This window comes from Bos indicus x Bos taurus, chromosome 7 (genome assembly GCF_003369695.1).
Source record: "Bos indicus x Bos taurus breed Angus x Brahman F1 hybrid chromosome 7, Bos_hybrid_MaternalHap_v2.0, whole genome shotgun sequence".
Taxonomy (NCBI): domain Eukaryota; kingdom Metazoa; phylum Chordata; class Mammalia; order Artiodactyla; family Bovidae; genus Bos; species Bos indicus x Bos taurus.
The window spans coordinates 63,290,085-63,314,465 of record NC_040082.1 but is presented as its reverse complement, the minus strand read 5'-3'; the positions used below and the strand labels follow the sequence as shown (position 1 = coordinate 63,314,465).

Below are 24,381 nucleotides of genomic sequence, written 5' to 3'. Positions count from 1 at the left end.
TGACCTCAGAGCGTTTGCTTTCTCAGTTGTGCCCAAGCATCCTAGGGTCACTGGCCCAGGGAGAAAAGGATGAGTGGACTTTGGCTTGGGTTCCATTCAGCATCTTTGTGCCATCTTGGATTTCCAGGGAGTTCTACTCCTAAGAAATGAAAGGATTTCACAGAGGAAAAACCAACCCAGAAGAAAGCTTTCCATGGGTGTGGTCACTGGCATTGTCAGCTCTTCAGAAGCCATGGCACAGACCATGTGCTTTCTTCCTCCCCAGCAGCAGACAAGACCCTGACCAAGAGCTGGGACAGAGGCCCCCTGCCCACCCGAGCCTCATTGCACTTCCCCATCAAGCAAGGTTTTCTGGGGGACCATTCCCCTGATGTCACAAACCTTCTGTGCCCCAGCAGTGTTTTAGAGGGGTTGTTGACTCAAGAGATGACATTCCTGCTGATGTATGTCATACTCTGGGGTGGATGAATGGTAAATGAAAACAGTACTTTTAACTTTTGAACCCACTTTCTCCTTCCTTGTAGCCAAGACGCTATTTGAGTTGGCTGCAGACTCCGATGTTTCCACAGCCATTGACCTTTTCCGACAAGCTGGCCTCAGCTCTCATCTCTCCGGAAATGAGCGGTTGACCCTCCTGGCCCCCATGAATTCTGTCTTCAAAGGTATCATGGGGAAGGCAGCCTGGCACATGTGTCCCTGGGGGCAGCCGCCCCTCTGCTGTCACCTCCGCGGCACCCTGCCAGATTTATAGCTCCCCATGGACCGTTCGTGCTTCCAACCAGCTCAGCCGAAAGCAGATGTGACTTCACCAGAAAGTGAAGAGGCGCTGCTGTTTCATTTGGCAGAGCAGAGGATGCATGTGGGGATCTGGTCCTCAGAATTGAAGTGTGCGTCTGTCGGGAAAGCAGAGTGCTCCCTTGTCATTCTCTTTGCGAGGTCGATTGCCACTGTGACAGTCGGGAGGTCATAGTGAGGATACAGCTGAACCATGGCCATGGAGAAGGCAGAGAAGGGCCAAGTTGTGTCCAGGCCTTCCCTTCCCTCTTAGGGAAAAATTCCAAACACACTTGATGAGCTCGAACTTTTTTTTTTTTTTTTTTAATTCTCAGAAGATGCCAGATGTTAAGGAATATTGGCAGCCTTGCCGGATTTCTCAGTCTCCACTTCCAAAAGGGGGATCAGGCTTTCTGCTGCATGGTCTCTGATTCTCTTCATTTCCAGAGTTAGTTTCTGGACCTGACCACGCCTTCTCTTGCAGATGGAACCCCTCCGATTAATGCCCGGACAAAGAATTTGCTTCTGAACCACATGATTAAAGATCAGCTGGCCTCCAAGTATCTGTACCACGGACAGACCCTGGACACTCTGGGCGGCAGGAAACTGAGAGTTTTCGTTTATCGTAATGTAAATTCTGGGTCCTAAATCACGCTGTTTCTTTATCTCAGCTCCAAGCAATGGAAGTTATATTAGTGTTTAAAAAAACAAAAAAGTGCTTAATAAGTAGGAGCTTGCCTGAGAACTAGTTTCTAATAAGGAAGGAATGAATTTTAGAAAGACTATCTGATATCAAAGTATCAAAATGGGGTTTTGCCAAATGTGTCTACCCCCTTTTGTGGAGGCCTTTGGGAATGAATTGCACATCTGACTGGCCTGGCTGGGTAAGCAGCTGTCCACCTGACCCCAGAGTGATGAACAAAGGGAGGAGGTGTGGAGGGTTTGGATCCTTCTTAGCTTTTGTGAAGAGAAGTCACCTGAACTAACCATACAGCCCTCCTTGATCCAAAAGCTTCTCTTCTCTCTTCAACTGTTTCTTCTCTCTCTTCAAACCCACCTATTACCCTGGCATAGCAAACAGGAAGTACAATACAACAGCCCTTGCTCAGGACCAGCCTGCACCATTTGGCTAAAGATGGCTGTCATTTGTTCAGATCAGTAGACTCACTTCATTTGATCACTGTCAATGGCCCTCTCGTGTCACATAATAATCTCATGATTAACCCTGTCTGTAAATTTCTTGGGGCCTCGATGGCTCTTCTTACCTTAAGGAACACCATTTTTATTTTTTTTTTCTTGGAGAAAGCACATCCTTTTATCCTAGTCTTAAGGCTGCACCCCATATATATTCACTGATCTCTGTGGATGAAGCCACCACCATATGCCCTGAACAAATCGGGAGGCCCCTGCTTTGGGTAGCGGGTAACCTGGCCTTTCTCTGCCCCTTTTACAGAGCCTGTGCATTGAGAACAGCTGCATCGCAGCCCATGACAAGAGGGGGAGATACGGGACCCTGTTCACCATGGACCGGATGCTGACCCCTCCAATGGGGACTGTCATGGACGTCCTGAAGGGGGACAATCGTTTCAGGTAACTGGCCCTGTCCCCAGGGGATTTCTGCCGCATGGTCATGCTAGGGCAGGACGCTGGGTGCCAGTTGTCTGTCAAGCTTCCCACCCTCAGAGGTTTAATGAACACTGGCCATGCACTGATGTGACCTCCCTGGCCAGGGATTCAGAAAGGATGAGGGTCACCTTGAAAGCTTAGGTTGAGAAGGGTTGCTTCTGGAGGGTATTCTTCAAGTCCATGGGGACAGGGAGGGGCTGCCTTTTATTCCCAAGTTCAAGGAAAGCTTCCCACTTCTGCCAGGGAAGCCGAGCATGCCTGGCCCTGTGCCCGTAAGGAGTTGCCCTGTGAAGCGTCAGCTTCCAGGCCCTGGCAGTTTCCTGGCCTCTCCTTCCCAGACTCCCTGCAACGCTCTGTTTCCTTGCCTTGCTCCCTCCATTTCTGACCTGTTGACTCACCACTGGGTGCCGTGACATCAAGTGGTTTCTGCCACCGAGTTCAGCCACCTGCATAAGAACCTGGGAGACCACCCACCCTTTGCCACACCCCCCAGCCCCAAGAATCACATCCCCCAGGGCCCTTGTGGCTCAATCAGTCTGTAGGTCAGTCCTGCTCTGACCTCTCCCTTCCTCCTTCCCCCTCTGGCTGATGACTTATGGCTTTTCACTGAGCTTTGCATTCATGGAGAGGAGATGCAGACTGGGATTGCTCCCTGTTTGTACAAAACCCAACAAGGGTATGAATGCCAATGCTGTGGGCTCCACCTGCCCATAGTGGTGCGGGATTTGGGCACATGATGACCCCCTGCGCCCACCGGCAGGTGACATGTTCCGTGTGTGTATCCACAGCATGCTGGTGGCCGCCATCCAGTCTGCAGGGTTGACCGAGACCCTCAACCGGGAAGGAGTCTACACAGTCTTCGCTCCTACCAATGAAGCCTTCCAAGCCTTGCCCCGTGGAGAACTGAACAAACTCATGGGTAAAGACCCACCTAAGTACATTTGTCAACTTTTCTAAAGTAATCATATCGGTCAGGATTCCAGCAGGAGACCATTGGCAAAGGGTTTGACGGAAAGGAATTTAAGATTATTTGCAGAGGTGTGGGCAGGGTTAAGGGACCAGGAAAGGGTGATGATACAAAGGGGTGATAAGACCTTTTGATGTTTATCACTGCAGACCTGGGGGTGCTTGAGGAAGAGGGTGACTAGGGGAGGGCATGGCCCGGGAGACCCTAGGACGAGGGGCACAGGACAACCACGTGCTGCTGGGGTCAGAGCATGGCAAGGGGGCGTCTAGGTGCTACAGCCTCCCTCAGCGACCTCCTGGCAGCTGGTTGCATGAGGACAAGGGAGCCTGAATGATGCATTTCACAGTGGTCAGCCTGTCTGGGCAGCAAACAAGATGGAGAAGAGTAGAAAGGAACGGAGGGTAGGTGACAACCAGCCCAATCAGCAGGCATGTCTTCCCCTGAGGATCTGTGAGGAGCTGCTCATGAAGCCATTGCCCTACACCACCATGTACCCCTCCTGGAGATGAAAGCTTTACCAAGAAGCTAGTCAGGGCCCTGAGCAGTTGAGTTGGGATGTTTGAGAGACAGCCTAGTGGTTAGGAGCTTGGGCTCCTGGATTACCCAAAAGCAGGTCAAACCCTGGCTCTGGCATTTACCAGCTAAGTGACCTCTAACAAGTTGCTTAGTGTCTCTGGGCCTCAGTTTTCCCATTAGAAAAGTAAGAGTGGTAAGAATACCTTGCTTAGAGTGTTGTGAGGATTCAATAAACATTGCCTGTGGTGTTGAGCACGCGTCCCCCATCAGTAACAGCATCACGGCCATGATGATGGGAGGTGGGGTGGGCTTGCGGTGTGTATGCTGATGCGTGCCTGGGAACCAGACTTCCCCCCCAGCATAGAAAGATGAGCCTGAGGAGGAGGAGGAAGGACCTTGGCCAAACTTTGGGGCCCATATCATCTATACCACCCCCCGCCCGCACTCCTGAGTGGAGAATAGAAAGCTCTGGCAGCTGTGAACTGAGTCTGTGTCCCATTCAATTTTCTTTACTGCTAAATGAATGCCTGTGTCTACAGTGCTGACATGTGTTCCAGAGGAGACAGGAGTTCATTCTGAACGTAAACTTCCCATTCTCTCTCGGTTCAGCAAGAGTGGAATATTCCCCAGGTGGCCCAGCCTGCTCGGCTTGCCTTTCATTTTCGGTTGTGCAGGAGCTGAGGGAGGGCTTGGGCAAGGCTCCCCAAACGTGCCCTCCCCCAGGCTTGCAGGCAGGATTAGACCCCAGCATGCCGAGGGGTGATGGTGCCCATCCAGGTGTCCGAGGTTGACCCAGATGTTAAAGATCTCTAAAGAAGGAGACCCCTCCCACCCCAGGAGCCAACTCAGCTCGACACCTCCAGGCTGTATTTTTGTGGAAGAGTAACTTGTCAGCTCGAAGTTGTGGGTGTTTGGAAATCACTTGGTACCTGATGGCTCCATCCCATGGCACTCATGTGAATTTGTCAATAACCAAGTGAACTCCCCACAGTGCTTTCAAGCTTCCTCTGTTCTCAGTTTCAAGATGCTGGAAATAGCCATCCATGAGCCCTGGGGGTATCCAGCCACTTGGCTGGTAATATGAGTATTGGGGAGGCCATGACGAAGCTGCAAGGGCAGCTGGCGGCTTTAAGAATTGCCTCCCACACTTAATTGGGGAAATGCCTGTGCACCTTTATGAGCAATTGGCTGCTTTCCCCAGTTGGTGGAGAAGCTGATGTGGGCTGGAAAGAATGCTGAGACGTGATGAGGAGGGACGCCGTGGAGGGATACCCCCCTCGGCCCTGACCTCATCGGCTCCATAGCTCCTCCAGACTGCAGCTGTCGACTCTTTTTAAGTTCTCCCTTCAGGAAACAGCCGTCTCAGAATATGCATTTGAGGGCAGAATGTGTAAACATTTCACTGCTGTGTTATAACTGTTGGGAGCCATGCTGATGATGAAATGTCTCAGATGCCGGTGCTGGAAAGACCCCTGGCTTTCCAAGCAACTATTTAGTCATGGAAACATGAGTCACACTCATAGAGGATAATGGATTAACTCCTTCTCAACATCGCAGAAGCGTGTACTTAACCTAGCAGCCCGTCAAATGCACGAGTAGCTTCATGGCCACTGTCATATGACTTGTTCCCCTGATCATTATGCAAATGATGGAGTAGAGGGCTGAGCAAACAGTAGGTGCTCAATAAGTGCTTATTACCTGGGCAGGGGGTTCTCAGTTACAGGGGTGACCACCTGCATCTTCTCCTTTGGGCCCTCCTTGACCACACCAGTTACCAGCCTTAGGATTAACTCTGCTTTCTTTTCCCACATACCTGCAGGCAATGCCAAGGAGCTTGCCAACATCCTGAAATACCATGTTGGCGATGAAATCCTGGTCAGCGGAGGCATTGGGGCCCTGGTGCGGCTGAAGTCTCTCCAAGGCGACAAGCTGGAAGTCAGCTCAGTGAGTGTGTGTAACATTTAAAGGGCTGGCAGTGCCCTGCCACCGGGGCTCTGGGACACAGCTCATCCCTAGGATGGCATTAGACACACGCTGTGTTTAAGGTGCATCTTGAATCTCTGAGTGCATTTTATCAGAAAAGAAAAAAGAGTCTTCCGAAGAAATTAAGGGAGATTGTGCTTAGGCATGAATAAGCACTTCCAGATTTGCAGGGGAAAAAAGCATCTGATTGGCATCTGAGAGAAGCTATTAAATGTAACCCCCTCTTAAGGAACTGATAAGCAATACTTACATGTCTTGAAAGATCCATTCCCACTCCATCACCCCCAAGTCCAGGGCCTCACTGAGCTGTACCATGAACCTAACCAGCCCAGAAGAAAAAAAAAAGAAGCTTTTCTTCTGATACTTGATCTGTGCCCCTTCCCTCACTCTGCACGTTGATGATACCCATTCCCCTTTGGAGCCGCCTCAGAAGGTCCCTACCTTACAGTGAAACTGCTGGGCCTCCCTGCCTACACTGGCCAAGGCCACTGACCGCCCCGGCCCGCCCTGCCCTATGGTCAGAGCGCCTTGCAGCACGTGGCCAGCTTAGCCTCTGCTCCTCCTGCCTCTCGCCTCGCCCCAGCCATGCCTGTGCTCATCAGCTTCTCTCGGAAGCGTGGGAAGGCAGGTGGGGGCAGGGATGGCCTGACCTGTGACTTCTGCAGGCTGTCTGAGAGTCTCTCAGCACCTGGTTTGGGGCGTCGGGGTCCTGTCGGTCTCTGGCTTCACTTCCCCTGTCCCCCTTGGGTCTGATCTGTGGGTCTTTCAGGAAAGCCTGAGACAGATTTACCCTGTGAGAAAATCTGAAGTCAGACATGGAGGAAAAGTGGAAAGAGCCCTGCCCCCAGAGCTGGACACCTGGCTTCTGTCCCCAGCTGTCCTCCTCCTCAGCTTAAAGGTGGCACTTGGCCTCTCTCGAGTTCCCATTCTTTCAGGTGGGGCCTTAATAGCTCCCTCTTCACTATGCACTGCTGTGAGGACTAAATGAGCAATACAAAAGAGCATTTGTGAATTGCAACGTGCTGAGTCCACATAAGGGATTAAACTGAACCCACCACAACAAGGACCTACTGTATGGCACAGGGAACTCTGCTCAGTGTTATGTGGCAGCCTGGGTGGGCGGGGAGTTTGGAGGAGAATAGATACGTATGTGTATGGGTACGTCCCTTTGCTGTTCGCTTGAAACTACGGCAGCATTGTTAATCAGCTATACTCAGGCACCAAATTAAAAGTTTAAAATAAATAACTACATTGAACCCACTAGACCAGTGGTCTCTCACTGGCAGGGTCTATTCCAGTTAGCAGAGTGTTCTCAGCAATTCGCATAGGATCTGGCATCCAGAAATGCTCAGTTAAGGTTTGCTCGGTTGAAGAGTGGATGGGATAAACAGGCTCCACGTTCAACAATCATTGTCTCTGTTTCTCCCAGAAAAACAACGTGGTGAGTGTCAATAAGGAACCTGTTGCTGAGGTGGACATTATGGCCACCAATGGCGTGGTCCACGCCATCTCCAGTGTCCTGCAGCCTCCAGGTAAGGCCCTAAAGGACCACATCCCCATTCAGCCTACCACTGACCTATGTCTGCACATGGCTATTAGCACTCAGTAGAAACACTGCTGTCGGCAAAGATGAGAATGAATGTGGTACATGCGGACTGAGCATCTGTGAACAGCATGGCTGGGGCTGGTTGAAAAGCGACTTAGAAACTCTCGGCTCAGATGCGCTACACCAGTAGCTGAAGGAGAGACGTCTCTCTGCTGAATTGGCTCGCTGTCCCAGCCCCACGCAAACAGAACCCGGTTGTTTTTCACATGCTTTGTGCTGTGAACATGGTGCAGAGCACACACCTCCTACAGCACCCCGCCCCGGCTGTGCTCTCTTAACTGCCAACCAAGTTACAGTGGAGCCCGGCCTCTCCCCTCACTTGTGCATTCACCTTTCTTTGAGCTCTTTCCCCACGGGCTAAATTCCTCTGAGAGTTAAGGAACATTATGAAGGCAGACTTCATCTGAGGATGTAAGCCAGAAAACCCAACAGTGCCCCTCAGTCCTGGCAGTTGTGAATGACATGCTAATCATATCTCTCTCATCCAAGCTGCCTTTTCTTTTATCTGCAGCCAACAGACCTCAGGAACGAGGCGACGAACTTGCAGACTCTGCACTTGAAATCTTCAAACAGGCATCTGCATTCTCCAGGGTATGATGCCAGCTATGTGGGCCTCTGGCCTGAATAGCTGTGGGTCCTGTGCTCGGGCCCATGGAGGGGACTCACCTGTCTCCTTTGGCTGTCCACCCAGGGATCTCCCGTCATTTCTTCCCAATCCCATTGGAGTATCCTTAGCTCTGGCCTTTGGGGAGTTTGGAATAAAAACCCAGGCAGCCTGTTTCCTTGGTGGGTGACATCCCAGGCCTTCAAGCCTCTGTCTTTGGGGAAGCCGCAGCTGAGAATCCCTCAGCCCCACCTCCCTCTCAGAGCCGCTCTGACTTTCTGTGCTGCTTCTCCTGCTCCCCAGCTTGTCCAGGGATCCCATGCAGGCTCCCCTGCTGCTTTGGGTCAGGTGGGAATATGGGGTATGTTACAGGAAGTTTGCATTTTAACACAAGGCTGCAGAAGGTGGTCCTTAACCCAAAGGTCTGGAGCTGGAATATGTCACTTTACATTTGGACAGAGGGGGGTCTCCTTAGTGCTCCCTGAGGAGGGTTCTTGGCCCAGAGTTCCTGTTCGTGATTGCCACCCCCTGTGTGGGCCTAGCTCCCCAAGGGCCAGATGATAGTCTAGGGGGAAGCCTGGCTCTGGGGCTCCACAGGACCCAGCAGTTCCACAGTTCCCCGTCCTCTTCCTCAGCCCCCCATTTTTTCTGAGTAAGGATGGCCATGGGCAAAGCCACTGCCATGAGCAAGCGTAGGTCTAACTGCCGCTAGAGAACTTGACACCTTGCGTTTTGTTTTCAGGCCACGCAGAGCTCTGTGAAACTAGGTAAGTCTGGTCTGGGTTTGACGTTCTCGTAGACTTATGTAAGTCTTATCCTGAAACAGGCCTAAACCTGCCATCTGCTGTCTGTAGAAAGAATATCATGGTGCCATAAAACACGGCCTTTGGGGTCAGACGCGGAACCCCTGGTTTCCTTCTCCATAAGATGGAGATGATGAATACCAGCCTTTTAGGGTTTATGTGAGTTTTTGGCTTTGGGAACCTGGGAATATTGCACGGAGACTTGGCAGGAGCCTGTGGTGAGGATATGGTCCCAAGCTGGGAAACGGAGAATACCTCAGTCCTGATCATCACTGAGTAAGATCGGAAGTTTTACAGACCAGAAACATCTGCTCTGTGCAGGAGAGGGTGGCAGAGGAAGGCCGTTGGTCCTCGTGACAGTGTCCTAGACACGTGGGGAGTCTGCACCTTTCTCACCTCTGCAATGTCTCTCTTTCAGCCCCTGTCTATCAGCGGTTATTAGAGAGGATGAAGCACTAGTGTGAAGGACCGCAGGAGGAATGCATTTCAGCAGCTCCCTGCTGCTTTCTCTCGTTTTGCCAAAGAGACTGAATGTTTTTGAAACCAAATGATCACACTTTGATGCCCATGGGTCACACCGTAATGAGATCTGAGCCTTGGGAGGGTGGGGGCGGGGGGAGGAGGGAGAGAAATAGACTTTTCATTTTTGCCCCCTAAACATGGCGGTTAGCCCACTGCAGTGCAGAGTCCTGGATGTCACTGCCTGGCGTTGACTTCCAGCAAGGACCTGTTGGAATCTCCTGCCTGTGCCACGTACACTGGAAAAGGAAGCCAAAGTTTCTGAAGCTCACAAAACATGAATCAGGCCATCCGGCGTCACGGGGGCGACCTGGCACGGTGTTTGTAAAGCTCTTTCACAGTTGGAGAAATGGCATCCTTATAAGCTATGAGTTGAATGGCTCTGCCAAATGTTTTTCGTGCCTCCATGTGGCTTGGACCCTTCTGTGTGACCCTGTCCACCTAGAAAAGAGAGGGCTGGTGAGCACGCGGAGCTCAGGAGTCCCCAGGTGTGGCAGAGCCATGGTGTGTTTGTAATAATAAAACCACAGAAATATACACGTACGTGGATGGGAACAGTGTGCCGGCCTGGGTATCCACAGGGTTGGGATTCTGTCTCTTGGGGCTGTGACCTTCCTCCCACTGAAATTCCACCAGGAGCAGCTAGGCAAGAAGCCCTGAGGGATGGTTTATGGGGGTGACCATGGCATCGACTTCATAGGTCCACCATGAGAATGAAAGGACATAGTTCTTATAAAATCCTCAGCATAGCATTACGTATCCTTATTCTTACCGTGCTGTCTGGAACTACTCAGGATTGGGGCAGCTGGGAGCCAAGTAGTGTCTTTCCCAAAGGCATCCTGCTTTTCCTGGAGACTGGGGCAGTCCTGCCCTCCCCCTTTTCACTCGGCCAAGGTTGACTTAAGGGACCCAACAACCCAGAGATAGTGCTGCCAGGGATAGGGCTGTGGAGGAGCAGACACAGCCCCTCCCCAGTGTGGCTCCACGTCTGGGGGAAGACAGCCGTTAAACGTCATCCAATACAGTCATCCATGCCTTCATTCCTTAGATATGAGTGTTAGGTTTGGTCAGCAGACAAGGCCCTGTTCTCATGGGGCAGAGACTCATTGATCTGCTAATGGCACTCCCTGTCGCCTGCCCATCCACATGGACTCAAGGACTCCGTGACAGGCAGGAAGGAATCTGAGCAAGTGGGGGCTCCAGGAAGTGGGAGGAAGTAGGAGGAATTGAAGGAGCTGACCTGGGGGAGGAGGTCAGGCTGCGGGAGGCTGGGGAGATGTCCCAAGAAATGAGGGTTGGGCTTCTGCACGTTTGGTCCGGCCACCCTCCCCCAGGGGTTCCTGCAGCCTCGCTGCCTCTGATGCCCTGCTCATGCTGGGGTGCTGCAGCTGTGGTGCTGAGACTCCGCATCCACACACCTGCATGTCACAAGATGCCATCAGAACCCAAAGAGGCTATTAGCGCAACTTCTAAAGATCCTTTTGATGGAAAACAAAAATCACCACACAATTCCTTAAAAATGTCCAAACCCCACCATCTGTCCCTGTGACCCCAGCCCTGTCCCCATCTCAGCCTCCTCCAGAAGGGGGGGCTCTGTCCATTCTACCAGCTGGATAGTCCTCCTTGTGACAGAACCATGCGCAGCCGTGGCCCTCCGCCCCCCTCCCAGCCAAAGAGGATTGACTTCCCTTTTGGGTCCTAAACATCCCCATCCCTGCATTTCCCAGAGACTCAGGCTAAGCTTAGGTGCTGCCATCTGAGGATGGACACCCAGGGCCAAGGGGTCAGCCACTGGATGTTCCCAGGGAGGGTGAGCCCCGGAGAGAGGTGTGCACTGTCCTTACTGTGTCAGAAGGTAAGAGCAGCCAGGAGGGGGCTCAGGCCACTCGAGCCCTGCCTGCTGAGCCCCAACCAGGCAAAGAGGCAGAGGAGAAGGGAAAGGGGCTCCGCTTGGCTCCCTTCACTCCCCACTGTCACTCTGAGGCTCCCAGGCCTCTGAGCTGGAGAGGCCCACAAAGACCGTCAGCATTGAAGCCCCAGGGCTTTCCAGGCCTTTCCCACAGGAGGCCAGCTCAGTGATGGGGCAAAGGAGGGGCCGCTGCGTGGCTCTGCTCCTAAATGGATTATCGTTTCTGTTTCTTACATCAGCCCTGTGAAATAGGTAAGGACTCGTGTGTGTGCTAAGTTGCTTCAGTCATGTCCGACTCTTTTGTGACTTTATGGACTATAGCCCACCAGGCTCCTGTGTACATGGGATTCTCCAAGCAAGGATACTGGAGTGGGTTCCCGTTTCCTCCTCCAGGGGATCTTCTGGGCCCAGGGAGATCGAACCCACATCTCTTGCTTCTCCTGCATTGGCAGGCAGGTTCTTTACCGCTAGCGCCACCTGAAAATGCCAAGGACGCATAGAATCTCTATTTTACTGCTGTGGAAAAGGAAGCTCAAAGAGGTGAAGTAGTTTGCCAGATCACAGTGTAGGTAGGGGCTGAAACATAAACCAGACCCTTCACAATTAATCACCCCTTGTGCCCCACCCACCCTAGGGTCCACTCAGAAGGAGCCCTGGCAGCCATGGGCAAGTGGGACACAGGTGCTAGGGGGCCTCCTGAGAAGCCCCTGGGGCCTGGGAGCTCCTTCACAGCCTAGACCACCACTTGTTCACCTGCTGCTGGGGGGCCAGGAGTGAGTCAGTACCAGCTGTGGACGCCCTGGCCACGTGGATGTCAGCAAAGAAGGGGGACAAGGGGGAGTTCCCCTGTGGAGGAGAGCACCTCTGTGCCTGAAACCATAACTCAGTGTCATGGTCTGAGCGGAGCTGCCTGGAATCTTGTGCTCAGAAAGCTTTCTAAACCCAGAAAAGAAGGCCTCAGAATGACAGTTGGGCCTGATGCCTTGCCCCGAAAAGCCAAATGGGGCTGCCTCCCTGGCGTCCCTGCCTGGCAAGGAAAGGAACACATCCGCTTGACGGGGTCCTCTGTTCACATCCCAGACTGAGCCAGTTCAGAGAATAAGTGTAGGGGTTGGGGGAGTCTGGACTAACCCCCTACACACGCACCCACACACACACACACCCACACCCCCACACACACACCCAGTGGACCGAGAGGCCCAAAATGGAGCCTCAGGCACAGATAACTCGCTCTTCACATCTACTCCTGGGTGGTCAGAGGACTGGGTGAGGAGGAAGGGAGCAACTGAGGTATGGTTGCCCCATGGGAAACTTCCAGCTCTGGCCTGTTGGAGGCGGGCTCCATAGAGCCACCTGCACCCCCAGGCAGCTGCAAGGGCCCTGCCATCAGAGCTCCATTCATCACAGGGGTGGCCGAATTGACACTGAGACCTGAAGGGTGAAGGGCTAGGGAAGAGCATTTGAGCTGAAAAAACAATGTGCTTAAAGTCTCTGGCACATGTGGCCGGAGGGGAGTAGAGAAGAGTCATCTGCTGAGATAGATATCTGGGAGTCAGACCATGCCTGACCCTGTGGGCTGTGGTAAGGATTTTAGACATTATCCTTCAGACCATGAGGAGCCATGGAGGGTTTTAGTTGAGGGAGAGAGATGGTGAGAGGTGTGTCATAATCAGATTTTTTTTTTTTTTTGTGGTAAAATACACGTAGCATGGAGTTTACCGTTTTAACTGTTTTTAAGTGAATAATCCAGTGGCATTAGACACATTCACATGGTTGTACAACTGATTTCCAGGATTCTTTCCATCTTTCATAACTGAAACTATATCCATTCAACAATAACTCCTCATTCTCCTTTTCCCTCAGCCCCTGGTAACGAATGTTTGACTTTTTGTCTTATGAATTTGACTACTCTAGGGACTTCATATAAATAGAATCGAACAGCATTTTTCTTTTTGTGACCAACTTCTTTCACTTAGCATGATGTCTTCAAGGTTCATCCTCACGGTAGCATGTGTCAGAGTTTCCAACATTTTTAAGGCTGGATAATATTCCATTGTGTATATACCACATTTTGTTTATTCATTATATTCATCAGCGGACAATTGGATTGCTTCTGGCTACTGTGAGTAATACTGCTATGAATGTGGGTGTACAAATGTCTGGCCTTGATTTCAATTCTTTTTGGTATATACCAAGAAATGAATAGAAGAAAAGCTGCCACTGGAAGGAAAGTAAGGTTTCTGCTTTGTATATTTTACATTGGAGAAGTCGTTAAACATCCAAGTGGGATGTCAAGGAAGCTTTTAGGTATTCAAGCCTCAGGCTCAGGGAAGAGGTCAGACCTGAGATGGGGTGTTGGGTGTCATCAAATCCTATAGGTGTTATTCAGAAACACTGACTGGGTGAAATCACCTAGTGAGGGAATATAGAGAAAAGACGGTGCCTGGGACAGAGCCTGGGGTTGGCTCAACAAAGGGAGAGCAACCAGCAAAAGGGCCTGAGAAGTTGTGTGAGGAGGACTGGAAGTCACTAGCAGAGAGCTTTTCAAGAAGGAGGGAGCATCAGCCACGTTGAATCATTGGTGTGTCCATGGGATCTGGCCACATGCATGTCATCAATAACCTGGGCAGGAGGACCTAAATCTGGAGAGGGAAAGAGGGGTGAGGAGGATGCATTTTCTGACTTGAGTGCTTTGAATGGATGCTGAATTTTGAATTTGAATTTCAATGACTGAGAAGCCTGTAGGGAAAGGAGAGAAACTGGAAGTAATCCATTTTTTCAGCTTCATCCTTTATGCTTGCATCAGAAGCCCCTCCCTCCATCCCTGTGCACCCACCATCACAGCCCTAAGGGGTTATTTGGAATAACCCCCAACTTGCTTTTAGGCTTCTCCTGCTAGGGACTGAGCTGCTGTGAGGGACTCAGCTCCTGCTAGGGACTGAGCTGCTGTCCTACCCAGCGTCCCAGCACCTAGCACGGGGCCTGGCATACAGCATTCAAAAGGTGTTACCCCAAAGCCTGGACCCAGAGCTCAGATGGTCCTTTCACTCAGCACACTGGGCTCAGGCCCTGGTTGCTCTCTGAAGAGGAAGAGGAGGCTTCCTAGACCCTTGGGGGATCCTGGGTGTTTCTCCTGCGTGTGTGTTGAAGGAAGCCCGCATAGCATGCTCCTTGGGTCTCTTCCAGAAAAGCAGGTGGTGGCCTTGTGAGCATCACCATCCCTGGGGCAGCTTCAGCCCACTTTGGCTGGGAAGAGAGCACACCCATGTGTCAGCAGTCCCAGGTCAGTGGGAACGTCTGAGTCCAGAGGACAGACAAATGGCTGCTTAATCACACTGCAGAGCCCATCACTTCATCTGGAGCAGGTGACCTGACCCTCTCCCAACTTTGGGAAGGAAGTGTTATGCTTGGAGAGCTACTCCTCCTTCCAGGATCTTCCTCTTCCAGTTCTGTTAAGAGGAAGATGGTCTGAGAATTGGGAGCAGCAGAGAGAGAGAAAGAGAGGAGAAAGACTTCTGATTAAATATCCTCATTTGAGCAGATATGAGTTTTTGAGTGAACGGATGGAAAGCCACTTTTGCCCCTGTCAGGAGGGCTGGGGAGTCCCCATGGCTTCTTGATGACGGCTCATACAGAACTCAAGTTCAACGAAGCCACCTGCATGCAGGGCACTTCCCTGATGCCAGCTCTCAGTCGGGCATGCTCGGTGTAGGTGCCCACGTCCCAGATCACGTTCTCCAGAAACACTTTCAGGACCCCACGGGTCTCTTCGTAGATGAGCCCGGAGACGCGCTTCATACCACCATGACGAGGCAGGCGGCGGATAGCAGGTTTAGTGATGCCCTGGATGTTGTCACGTAGAACCTTGTGGTGGCGCTTAGCGCCGCCTTTCCCCAGACCCTTGCTGCTTTTGCCACGTCCAGACATGGCTTCACGAGAAGTGAAGCCCAGTTTCTGAGGCTGCAACACGGCCCCGTGGCTGTCCCTCCGTGGACCAATGGCAGCCTGACAGCAGGAGAGGAGAGAGAACTCGTAACCATAACTGGTGTGAGGTGGAGAGGCCTTCAGAGAGATCTCATGGTGCAGCCCAGCTCGGCAGATGTGCAAATGCACAAACGTGCACTGGTGAGACACCCTGCAAGTGCCAGGAGTGCGGGAAGCAGTTGAGGGAAGCAGTTCTAGAGGAGGAGGAGGTGAGCCCCACCCCAGTGGGGAAGGGGAGGGAACTTGGGGCCAGGTGTAAACACCCTGTGAGCTCAGTCCCTCCGTCATCGTGCTCGGGCAGCTCCTCCAAACATGCCTGAGAACAAAGGAAGAACAGCCCCAGAAGTGCCAAGGTGCAACTTCCAAGCCCAGCCCAACCCGGGGGGGAAACACCTTCATTCAGACCCTAGTCGCTTCCAGTCAAGATCCAGGACTCCTAGTTCCCATAAAGCAGGGACCCCTGACAGAAGCTGGGGACCCTCTCCTCAGAGAAATGCACAGGGACCTCCTGCACAGGCCTGAGGACCACTCCCTCTTGAGTCCTAGTCTAAATGCCTTGATACGGGTCTGAGTTCCACAGCACTGCACATTTCTTGAGGCAGCAAGCAAGTCCTCTGCCCAAAGCATCTAGCTTAGACACACAGTGAAAGTTAAAGTCTCTCAGTCGTGTCTGACTCTTTGTGACCCAGGCCAAGGAATTCTCCAGGCCAGAATACTGGAGTGGGTAGCTTTTCCCTTCTCCAGGGGATCTTCATAACGCAGGGATCGAACCCAGGTCTCCCGCATTACAGGCAGATTCTTTACCAGCTGAACCACAAAGGGAGGCCATAAGACACATAGTAGGCCGTCCGTAAATATAGACTGAGTAGGCCATCAAAGCACAACCCAGTTTCTGAGGCTGCAACATGGCCCCGTGGCTGTCCCTCCATGGAGCAATGGCAGCCTGACAGCAGGAGAGGAGAGAGAACTCGTAACCATAACTGGTGTGAGGTGGAAAGGCCTTCAGAGAGATCTCGCAGTGCAGGCCAGCTCAGCAGATGTGCAAATGCACAAACGTGCACTGGTGAGACACCCTGCGAGTGCCAGCAGTGCAGGAAGACCTTGACTCAAAACCCACATGGCTTTCAACATGGGAGAATTCACACTGGTGGGAACCCCTGGGAACCTGAGTAATGTGGAAACACCTTTGAAAAAGTGGAAGTGTTAGTCACTTAGTTGTGTCCGACTCTTCGTGACCCCATGGACTGTAGCCTGTCAGGATCCTCTGTCCATGGGATTCTCCAGGCAAGAATACTGGAGTGGGTATCCATTCCCTGCTTCAGGGGATCGAACCCAGGTCTCCTGCATTGCAGGCAGATTCTTTACCATCTGAGCCACCAGAGAAGCCCAGAAACACCTTTATTTATGGTTTATAGTATACATTCTTGAGACATTGAACCAGGAGAAATACCCATTATAGGAAATAGATCTTTGAAGGTATATATCACCCTTTTTAGGAGATTATGGAAATCATACCAGTGGATGATCAAAAACAAAAGCCCTTTGTCATCTTCCTAACCATGTTTAGCTTTACATCATAGTTTTACATTTAGTTTTGTTTTCTAATTTGTCTATCATTGTCTTGTTAACTTTTCAATCCAATTTGAATTTGATTTTCTCTAAGACAGGAATCTCACCTCCAGATTTTTATCTCATCCCCAGGAAGTCAACAGTTTCTTCCTTTCCTATTATCTTGTTTTGCCTTCTTGGAGACACATTTGATTATTCATATCAGCTTGTGTCTCAACCTGGTCTTTGATCCACATATCTGTGTCTGAACCTGGATATCACCACTTAAATTGGTGTTAATTTAGTATCTTTTAACATCTAATAGAGTCAGGTTTCCTAGCTTTTGAAGTTAACTTTTCCCTTTTGTAAAATTAACACTTTCTCTTTGCCAAAAGGTTCAGAAAATTTAGAGAAGCAGAAAGGAAAAATAGAGATGACCTGTAATGCTAACAACTAGTAACAGTCTCTGTCGTGTTATTAGAACAGATTCTTCCTGATTTTGTTTTTGAGGAAAATGCAAGCATGTGTCACAGACTGTAATCCTCCTTTATTGTGCCCAAGTACATTACTGAAGGAAGTCCCGAAATAAAACAGGCCTTGTGGGAGGCCAAATTGTAAGACAGCCTCCGTGACCTCATGACTGCCTCCATGGCGAAAAGGAGGCTGGACCCAGGTGGGCCCAATGTCCTCACGAGCCCTTCTCTCAAAAGCAGAGTTTCTCCAGCTGGTGGCAGAAGAGGCAGCCGGAGGTTAGCCATGGGAGGAGCACTCAATGCAGAGATGCCGGTTTGAGGATGGAGGGGGCCAAGTGAGAAGTCACACAGATGGCTCCCGGGAGCACGGAAGAGCCTCGCTGCCAGCCAACAGGCAACGGGGCCCTCAGACCTTCAACAGCCCCCACCTAAATGGGCATGACAACCAGTTCTCCAGAGCCTCCAGGTAAGAGCCTGCCAACGCCATCCTTTCAGCACTGAGCAGGGAACCCGGGCAAGTCCACCCCAAATTCTCACAGAATTGTGAAATATCAATAGTTGGTGCTGTTTTAAGCTGCTAAGTTCATATTAACTACTTAGATGGCAATAGAAATTAGCATAGGCATTTAAACCAGTGAACCGTTGAAAATAAAAACCCTTTGATCAACTAACTGTATTTTCAATATTAGAAAAATCATATTTGGGGATAAGCCTGTGAGGTTAGTTTCATTTTCTTTACTCACTGTCTATGAGGGCCTCTAAATTGCCCTCGCTCCATGAAAAGCCTGTGTCCTGGCTCCAGATGGGGTCCCTGGTGCTGGGCTTCAGGAGGCCTCACAGGCTCTTTGGGGCCCCACTGGGCAGGTCCAGGCCCTTCCTCTGAAGGAGGTGATCCTCTGCCTCTAAAACTGTCCCAGAGCCACACGAGGCCTGCTGAGAGCTTGGGGTATAGAACTGCCTTGGGTTGGCCACATCCCCTCCTCACATGTGCTTGGGCATGCCCCCTGGAGCATGTGGAATCTTCCCGGACCAGAACCCTTGTCCCCTGCATTGGTAGGCAGATCCTTAGCCACTGAACCACCGGGAAGTTCCCAACTTTGCATTTTACACTTTTAACAGCCCACAAGTTTCTATCCTATAGCAGCCCAGGCTGGCTGGTAAAAGGAAAATTGGATCACAAAGGGTCCTGGAGCTCCTCCAATACCATCCTCTGGTGCCAACCACAATAATCTGAATGCTAGAACACATTCTCTTTTATTATCTTATCTTTGCTTTAGTTTACAAAATGAGAAATGGGCTTAGAGAGGTTATGTAATTTACTCAAGGAGGCACCATTAATGGTTGTCAGAATTCTGACCCAACTCTGACTCTTGGCTCTTCTAACCACTACTTGGGGTAGCCAAGGGGGAACCCATACACTCAACAGAGACCCAGGAGCAGTGGGTTCTCAATCTTGCTGCCTGTTAGAATCCCGAGGGACTTTTATTTTTTTGAATATCAATTTAGTTAGGTTGCACCCGGTCTTAGTTGTGGCATTTGGGATCTTTGTTGCATAATACGGATCTTTTGGTTGCAGCATATGGGATCTAGTTCCCTGGCCAGGGACCGAACCCAAGCCCCTGCAATGGGAGCGTGGAATCTTAGCCACTGGACCACCAGGAAAGTCCCCTCGTGGTGCTGTTGTTCAGTCACTCAGTTGTGTCTGACATTTTGCAACCCCATGGACTGCAGCATGCCAGGTTTCCCTGTCCTTCATTGTCTCCTGGAGTGTGTTCAAATTTTGTCCATTGAGTTGGTCATGCCATCCAACCATCTCATCCTCTGTCGTCCCCTTCTCCTTCTGCATTCAATCTTTCCCAGCATCAGGGTTTTTTCTAATGAGTCGGCTCTTCGCATCAGGCGGCCAAAGTATTGGAGCTTCAGCATCAGTCCTTCCAATGAATATTCAGGGTTGGTTGACTTTAGGATTGACTGGTTTGATCTCCTTGCAGCCCAAAGGACTCTCAAGAGTCTTCTCCAGTACCACAATTTGAAAGCATCGATTCTTTGGCACTCAGCATTTTTTATGGTCCACTCTCACATCTGCACACGACTGCTGGGAAAACCATAGCTTTGACTATCCAGACCTTTGTTGGCAAAGTGATGTCTCTGCTTTTTAGTGCACTATCTAGATTTGTCATAGCTTTTCTTCCAAGGAGTGAGAGTCTTTTAATTTCAAGGCTGCAGTCACTGTCCACAGTGATTTTGGAGCTCAAGAAAATAAAGTCCGTCGCTGTTTCCATTATTTCCCCGTCTATTTGCCTGAAGTGATGCCATGAACTTGAGGGATAGAGCTAGCAATTTGAACAAGCCTCCCAGGTGATTCTGATGCATGGGAGAGTTTGAGAACCACTGTTACAGAAACAGCCACATTTGCTGGGACAGCAGCTCAGGGCTGGCAGAAAAGTGGTGTCTGGTTCTCTCAGTCTCTGCTTTGGGCTCCAGAGGCAAAACTTTGTTTCCCCAGGGGGCCAGGTTAGGATGAGCAAGAAGCAGACTAAGATTCTGCCGGCCACATCTGGAACCCAGCATGAATCCCCAGTTTCCAGCCTTGTTGGTATCATTATGCAAAATGCGAAAAGGAACATTCTTAAAGGGAAGCCATTGACTTTATGATTTTAATGAGATCTGGCTCAGCCTGTTCTCAAGATGTCTATTTATTGGTTCACCAACAGCTGCCAGGGAGATGCAATACAGAGTTTGTTTGTTTTCTCAATTTAATGCATCAGTTTCTGGAGCCTAAGCATCCCCTTCTGGAAAGCAGTGGGATTTCCCTGGCCTGAGGACATAGGGGAAGTTAGTCCCTCTCTGAGAGGAGGGGGTGGGATTATCCTTCTGAACATTCATTCTTTCAATAAATACATACTGGATGCCTGTTGTATGCCAAGCAGTATTCTAGGAAACCAGGAGAAATAGCTCTGGTAGGAAGGCGAGGAAATTCTCCTGGATGTACATGAACTTCCCATCAGTTGGGAAGGAGATAGGGAATAATTCTCCTGTCCTTGGTTGCTCAGTTGTGTCTGACTCTTTGCAACACCATGGACTGTAGCCCACCAGGCTCCTCTGCCCATGGGGATTCTCCAGGCAAGAATACTGGAGTAGGTTCCAATCCCTTTTCCAGCATAATTCTCCTAGGGTTCTTTAAAAAATGCAAATTCCAGGGCAGAACCCAAATGATCCTGACTCAGCTGTCTGAAGCGCAGCCCAGGAACCTGGAGCTTTAACCAGATCCTCTTCTGATGACTCTTGGTGGGAAGTCCTCTGAAACAGAGCAGTAAGGGTTTGTCGTTTGTTTTGCTTTAAGTAATTTCTGTTCTTTATGTAAAGTCAGACAATAAGGACTGAACAACATCCAGTTTAACACTCCTGTACCCCAACTTCACCTACCCTCATCACTGTTGATAGATCAGCTTCCAAGCTGGACTTAGTGCAACAGTTTTCTTCTCACTCCGTTTCTCTCCCTTGCAGGGTTCAAAGTCCTCTGGTTGGTTTGGGGAGGGGGATCCTCTTTCTGGGCCAGGACTATTTTCCTTAATAAGGATGTTTGCCTTCAGGCTGTCTGTCGTTCCCAGTCCCCTTTCAGGATCCTGCTGTCTATTGGGTAGGGAGCAGAAGGTGTGTGTGACCCTCTGAAGACTTTCTCCATTGGCCAGCTTGAGGCATGTCAGGGGACCACACAAGGCTTTGTCACCCACCGTGCGCAGCCCCAGAGGCTCCCTCCTCCGAGCCAAGGGCTGAAAGGAGGTGCTCTGAACTCCAGGCCTGATCTGGGGCTGCAGGCTGAGCTGTGTGCAGTGAGGAGGGGGAAGCAGCGTCCCTGCAAAGACTTGAAAGCAGGATAGATCATGGTGTGAGCAAAGGTGCATGTGGTGCTTCAGAGCCAAGGCGGGTGGAAGGCAAGGTCAGCTGGTCATTGGTCCCCACCACTCAGAGTTGAGAGGAGAGTCAGAAACATAGCCTGAGAGTGCCTCCAGGGGACCCTCTGTGTGGCCCTGAACCCCTTCCCCCAGCATGCTGTCTCCTCCTCCCTGGGGCCCACTGGAATTTCCTCCCCTGAGAACTAAAGCCCCTCCCCAAACCAACCCGGCCTTTCTAGAAGGAATGTCAGTAGGAGTTATCTAAAGCCCTGAAGATAGCAACTCCATGCCGAGGCATTTAATCTGAAAACTACATGTGTGTGATGTGTGTGTTTGTGTGCTCATTCTGGCCTACAAAGTGCTAGATACACTAGTGCTATCCACTAGTAGGGTGGAAGTTCCTACCACCGTGGGCTTAGTGAAGTGAAGTGAAGTGAAGTCGCTCAGTTGTGTCTGACTCTTTGCGACCCCGTGGACTGTAGCCTACCAGGCTTCTCAGTCCATGGGATTTTCCAGGCAAGAGTACTGGAGTGGGTTGCCACTTCCTTCTCCAGGGGATCTTCCTGACCCAGGGATCGAACCTGGGTCTCCCACATTGTAGGCAGACGCTTTACCCTCTGAGCCACCAGGGAAGCCCCACATTAAACCAAGTTGCATAAAATGTCTGGAGACCCTAGGAGTGCTAGAGAGAAATCAGGTGGAGAGAAGGTAAGAGGAGAGATCTATGGATTGGGAGGCAGGTGGCCACGCTACAGGAGTACCACCACGATTGCTGCAAGGGAGTGTGGCTGAGGCATAAAGAACTGGAGGTCTCAAGGCCTTGCTCTGTGCTCCACAGACCAAAGTGCACACACATAAAAAAGGCAGTAAGGATAAAATAAGTGGAGTGATTGTATTAAAGTTGCAGAGGCATTCTCATTGAACTTGAATATGTATGATATCTTAATCCACACCACGACCTGAAGGTCCTGGGGCTCTGACCTTGACTGTGAATCTCTAGTCATGCACCATATATATATATATATATGTATCTTTTGCTGGCACCATCCAACCTTGCAAGAGATGTTGGTCAGTCAGTCATCTAGGACCAGGCTGTGAGCCAGAAGTGAGCTGTTCCATACACTCCATCCAGCCATCAAATCTACCCCGATTTATATTACCAAAATTAAGTTACAATGAATTAAGTTATTGGGCAAAACGAGTGGTGATCGAGGACATATTTAATTTTTGAAGAGATGGAATTCATTTTTAATTCAGTAGACAAAAGGATCAGAAAGCACCCTCAGGTCTCAAACCTCAATATAGGTATCTGAAGTCCAATGGATCGGAGTAACTGCTTGCGCTGAATCTGACCAGGTAGCTGGTAGTGATCCTAACTCCTAAAGGATTAAGGAGTGACATGGAGAGGCGGGGCTACATCTGCTCCACACCCCCAAGCTGTCTGCACCACCTTGTCCTTCCCTGCTCCCAGCTCTGTGCCCCAGAGCTTATCCGAGTTGTCAGAAGGCCTCTCAGCCCGACCTGTGCCCTGCTGGCAGAACCGCTGAAAGGCATGGGAATTCATGACTGTGGATGGAGGGTGTGGATGAGCATCTGATTTAGGACTGTGGGCCTAAATCAGAGCAGGCAGCCGAGAAGTCCTTTCCTTCTAGAAACCCCTCAGGATGTCCCTGAGCAGATAGGGGGAGCTGAAGGCCCTCCATAAAATAGTCCACGAGCAGTTGTGAGGCCTGCCGAGGGCTGAGGCCCAGTCATTTATCTCTGTGTCAGGCCTTGAGCTGGGGCCTGTGCTTAGTTGCTCAGTTGTCCAACTCTTTGTGACCCCAAGGACTAAAGCCTGACAGTCTCCTCTGTCCGTGGGAGTTTTCAGGCAAGAATACTGGAGTGGGTTGCCATTTCCAGTCCTGGGAACACAGAATTAGCGGTCAGCAAAAACTTGCATGGCAAGTTGAATGAATTAATTAGGGTTTTCAAGTCCAGGAGAAGGCTGAGATGGAGCCTACAGGCCCAAGAGTTTAAAGCCCCACAGCTCAGGAGAATATCCCCACCCAGGATAAAGCAGCATGAATGGCTCCTGCTTTCCCCCACCCCACCCCTTTGTCTACCGTTCTTTCCTTTTGGAGAATTCAGAAGCTAGATGGAGACCTTACACATAAATTGCTAACACAGAGACTGAGACCTCGAGGATAGGACTGTCTCTGTTTATTGAGCATACAGCAGGCACCAAGCTCTGGCTTAAGCATTTTCCTCATTTAATGGCCAGAACCACTCTGTGAGGTTGTTAATGCTGACCCATTTTGCACATGAATAAACAGACTCAGAGTTTAAAAACTGACATGTTAGAAAATCTAAAAACATGACAAGATTATTCAGAGACAGAACCAATATTTGGACTGTCAGGAAAGGGGAAACATTATCTGTAGAATCTGTCTTTTAAAATATTTCAAATAGTAAGGTCCACTAGACAGAGATCTTCTATTGTGCTCTTTACTATGTCCATACACCTAGCACAGGACCTGGTCCACGGTAGAAACTCAGGAAACGTGGTGAGTGAAGGAGGAGAACAGAACCCCGTTATGTTGGGTTGGCCAAAAAGTTTGGGCTTTCAGTAAGGTGTTACAGAAAAACCCGAACAGACTCTTTGGTCAACCCAATATAAACTGTAGTACTGCCAACCTGGGTTGAGCCCCAGTTCCCCCTACTTCCGAGCTATGAGACTTCAAGCTCACACTTTGCACTGTTTTTTTATTTTCATGCTGTATGGAAAAGACTCTGATGCTGGGAGGGATTTGGGGGCAGGAGGAGAAGGGGATGACAGAGGATGAGATGGCTGGATGGCATCACCGACTCGATGGATGTGAGTCTGAGTGAACTCCGGGAGATGGTGATGGACAGGGAGGCCTGGCGTGCTGCGATTCAAAGAGTCTGACACGACTGAGCAACTGAACTGAACTGAACTGAACTGATGATACAAAAGGGCTTCCCAGGTTGTTCAGTGGTAAAGAATCTGCCTGCAATGCAGGAGACACAAAAGACTCAAGTTTGATCCCTGGGTCAGGAAGATCCCCTGGAGTAGGAAAGGGCAAATTCCTCCCATTCTGGCTTGGAAAATTCCACAAACAGAGGAGACGTGGGTTACAGGCTACGGGGTCACAAAGAATCAGACATGACTG

At 50.5% G+C, this 24,381-nt stretch overlaps 2 protein-coding genes across 2 annotated transcripts in view; one reads left to right on the top strand and one right to left on the bottom strand.

Moving 5' to 3' along the window:
- The window catches only part of TGFBI (transforming growth factor beta induced), a 33,510-nt gene extending 23,569 nt beyond the window's left edge, over window positions 1-9,941 (top strand). Inside the window, exons 9-17 of the mRNA XM_027546438.1 lie at window positions 525-662; window positions 1,259-1,404; window positions 2,228-2,364; window positions 3,189-3,319; window positions 5,703-5,827; window positions 7,296-7,398; window positions 7,984-8,063; window positions 8,819-8,843; window positions 9,298-9,941. Of these exons, the coding sequence (XP_027402239.1) occupies window positions 525-662; window positions 1,259-1,404; window positions 2,228-2,364; window positions 3,189-3,319; window positions 5,703-5,827; window positions 7,296-7,398; window positions 7,984-8,063; window positions 8,819-8,843; window positions 9,298-9,338 (926 nt within the window). The 3' untranslated portion in view covers window positions 9,339-9,941. The remainder of the gene's footprint in view (window positions 1-524; window positions 663-1,258; window positions 1,405-2,227; window positions 2,365-3,188; window positions 3,320-5,702; window positions 5,828-7,295; window positions 7,399-7,983; window positions 8,064-8,818; window positions 8,844-9,297) is intronic.
- Window positions 9,942-14,632: 4,691 nt separating this feature from the next.
- LOC113896579 (histone H4-like) lies at window positions 14,633-15,534 on the bottom strand. The gene has a single exon (XM_027548809.1). The coding sequence runs from the start codon at window positions 15,232-15,234 to the stop codon at window positions 14,935-14,937; it is 300 nt and encodes a 99-aa protein (XP_027404610.1). The 5' UTR covers window positions 15,235-15,534; the 3' UTR covers window positions 14,633-14,934.
- Window positions 15,535-24,381: the final 8,847 nt, after the last annotated feature.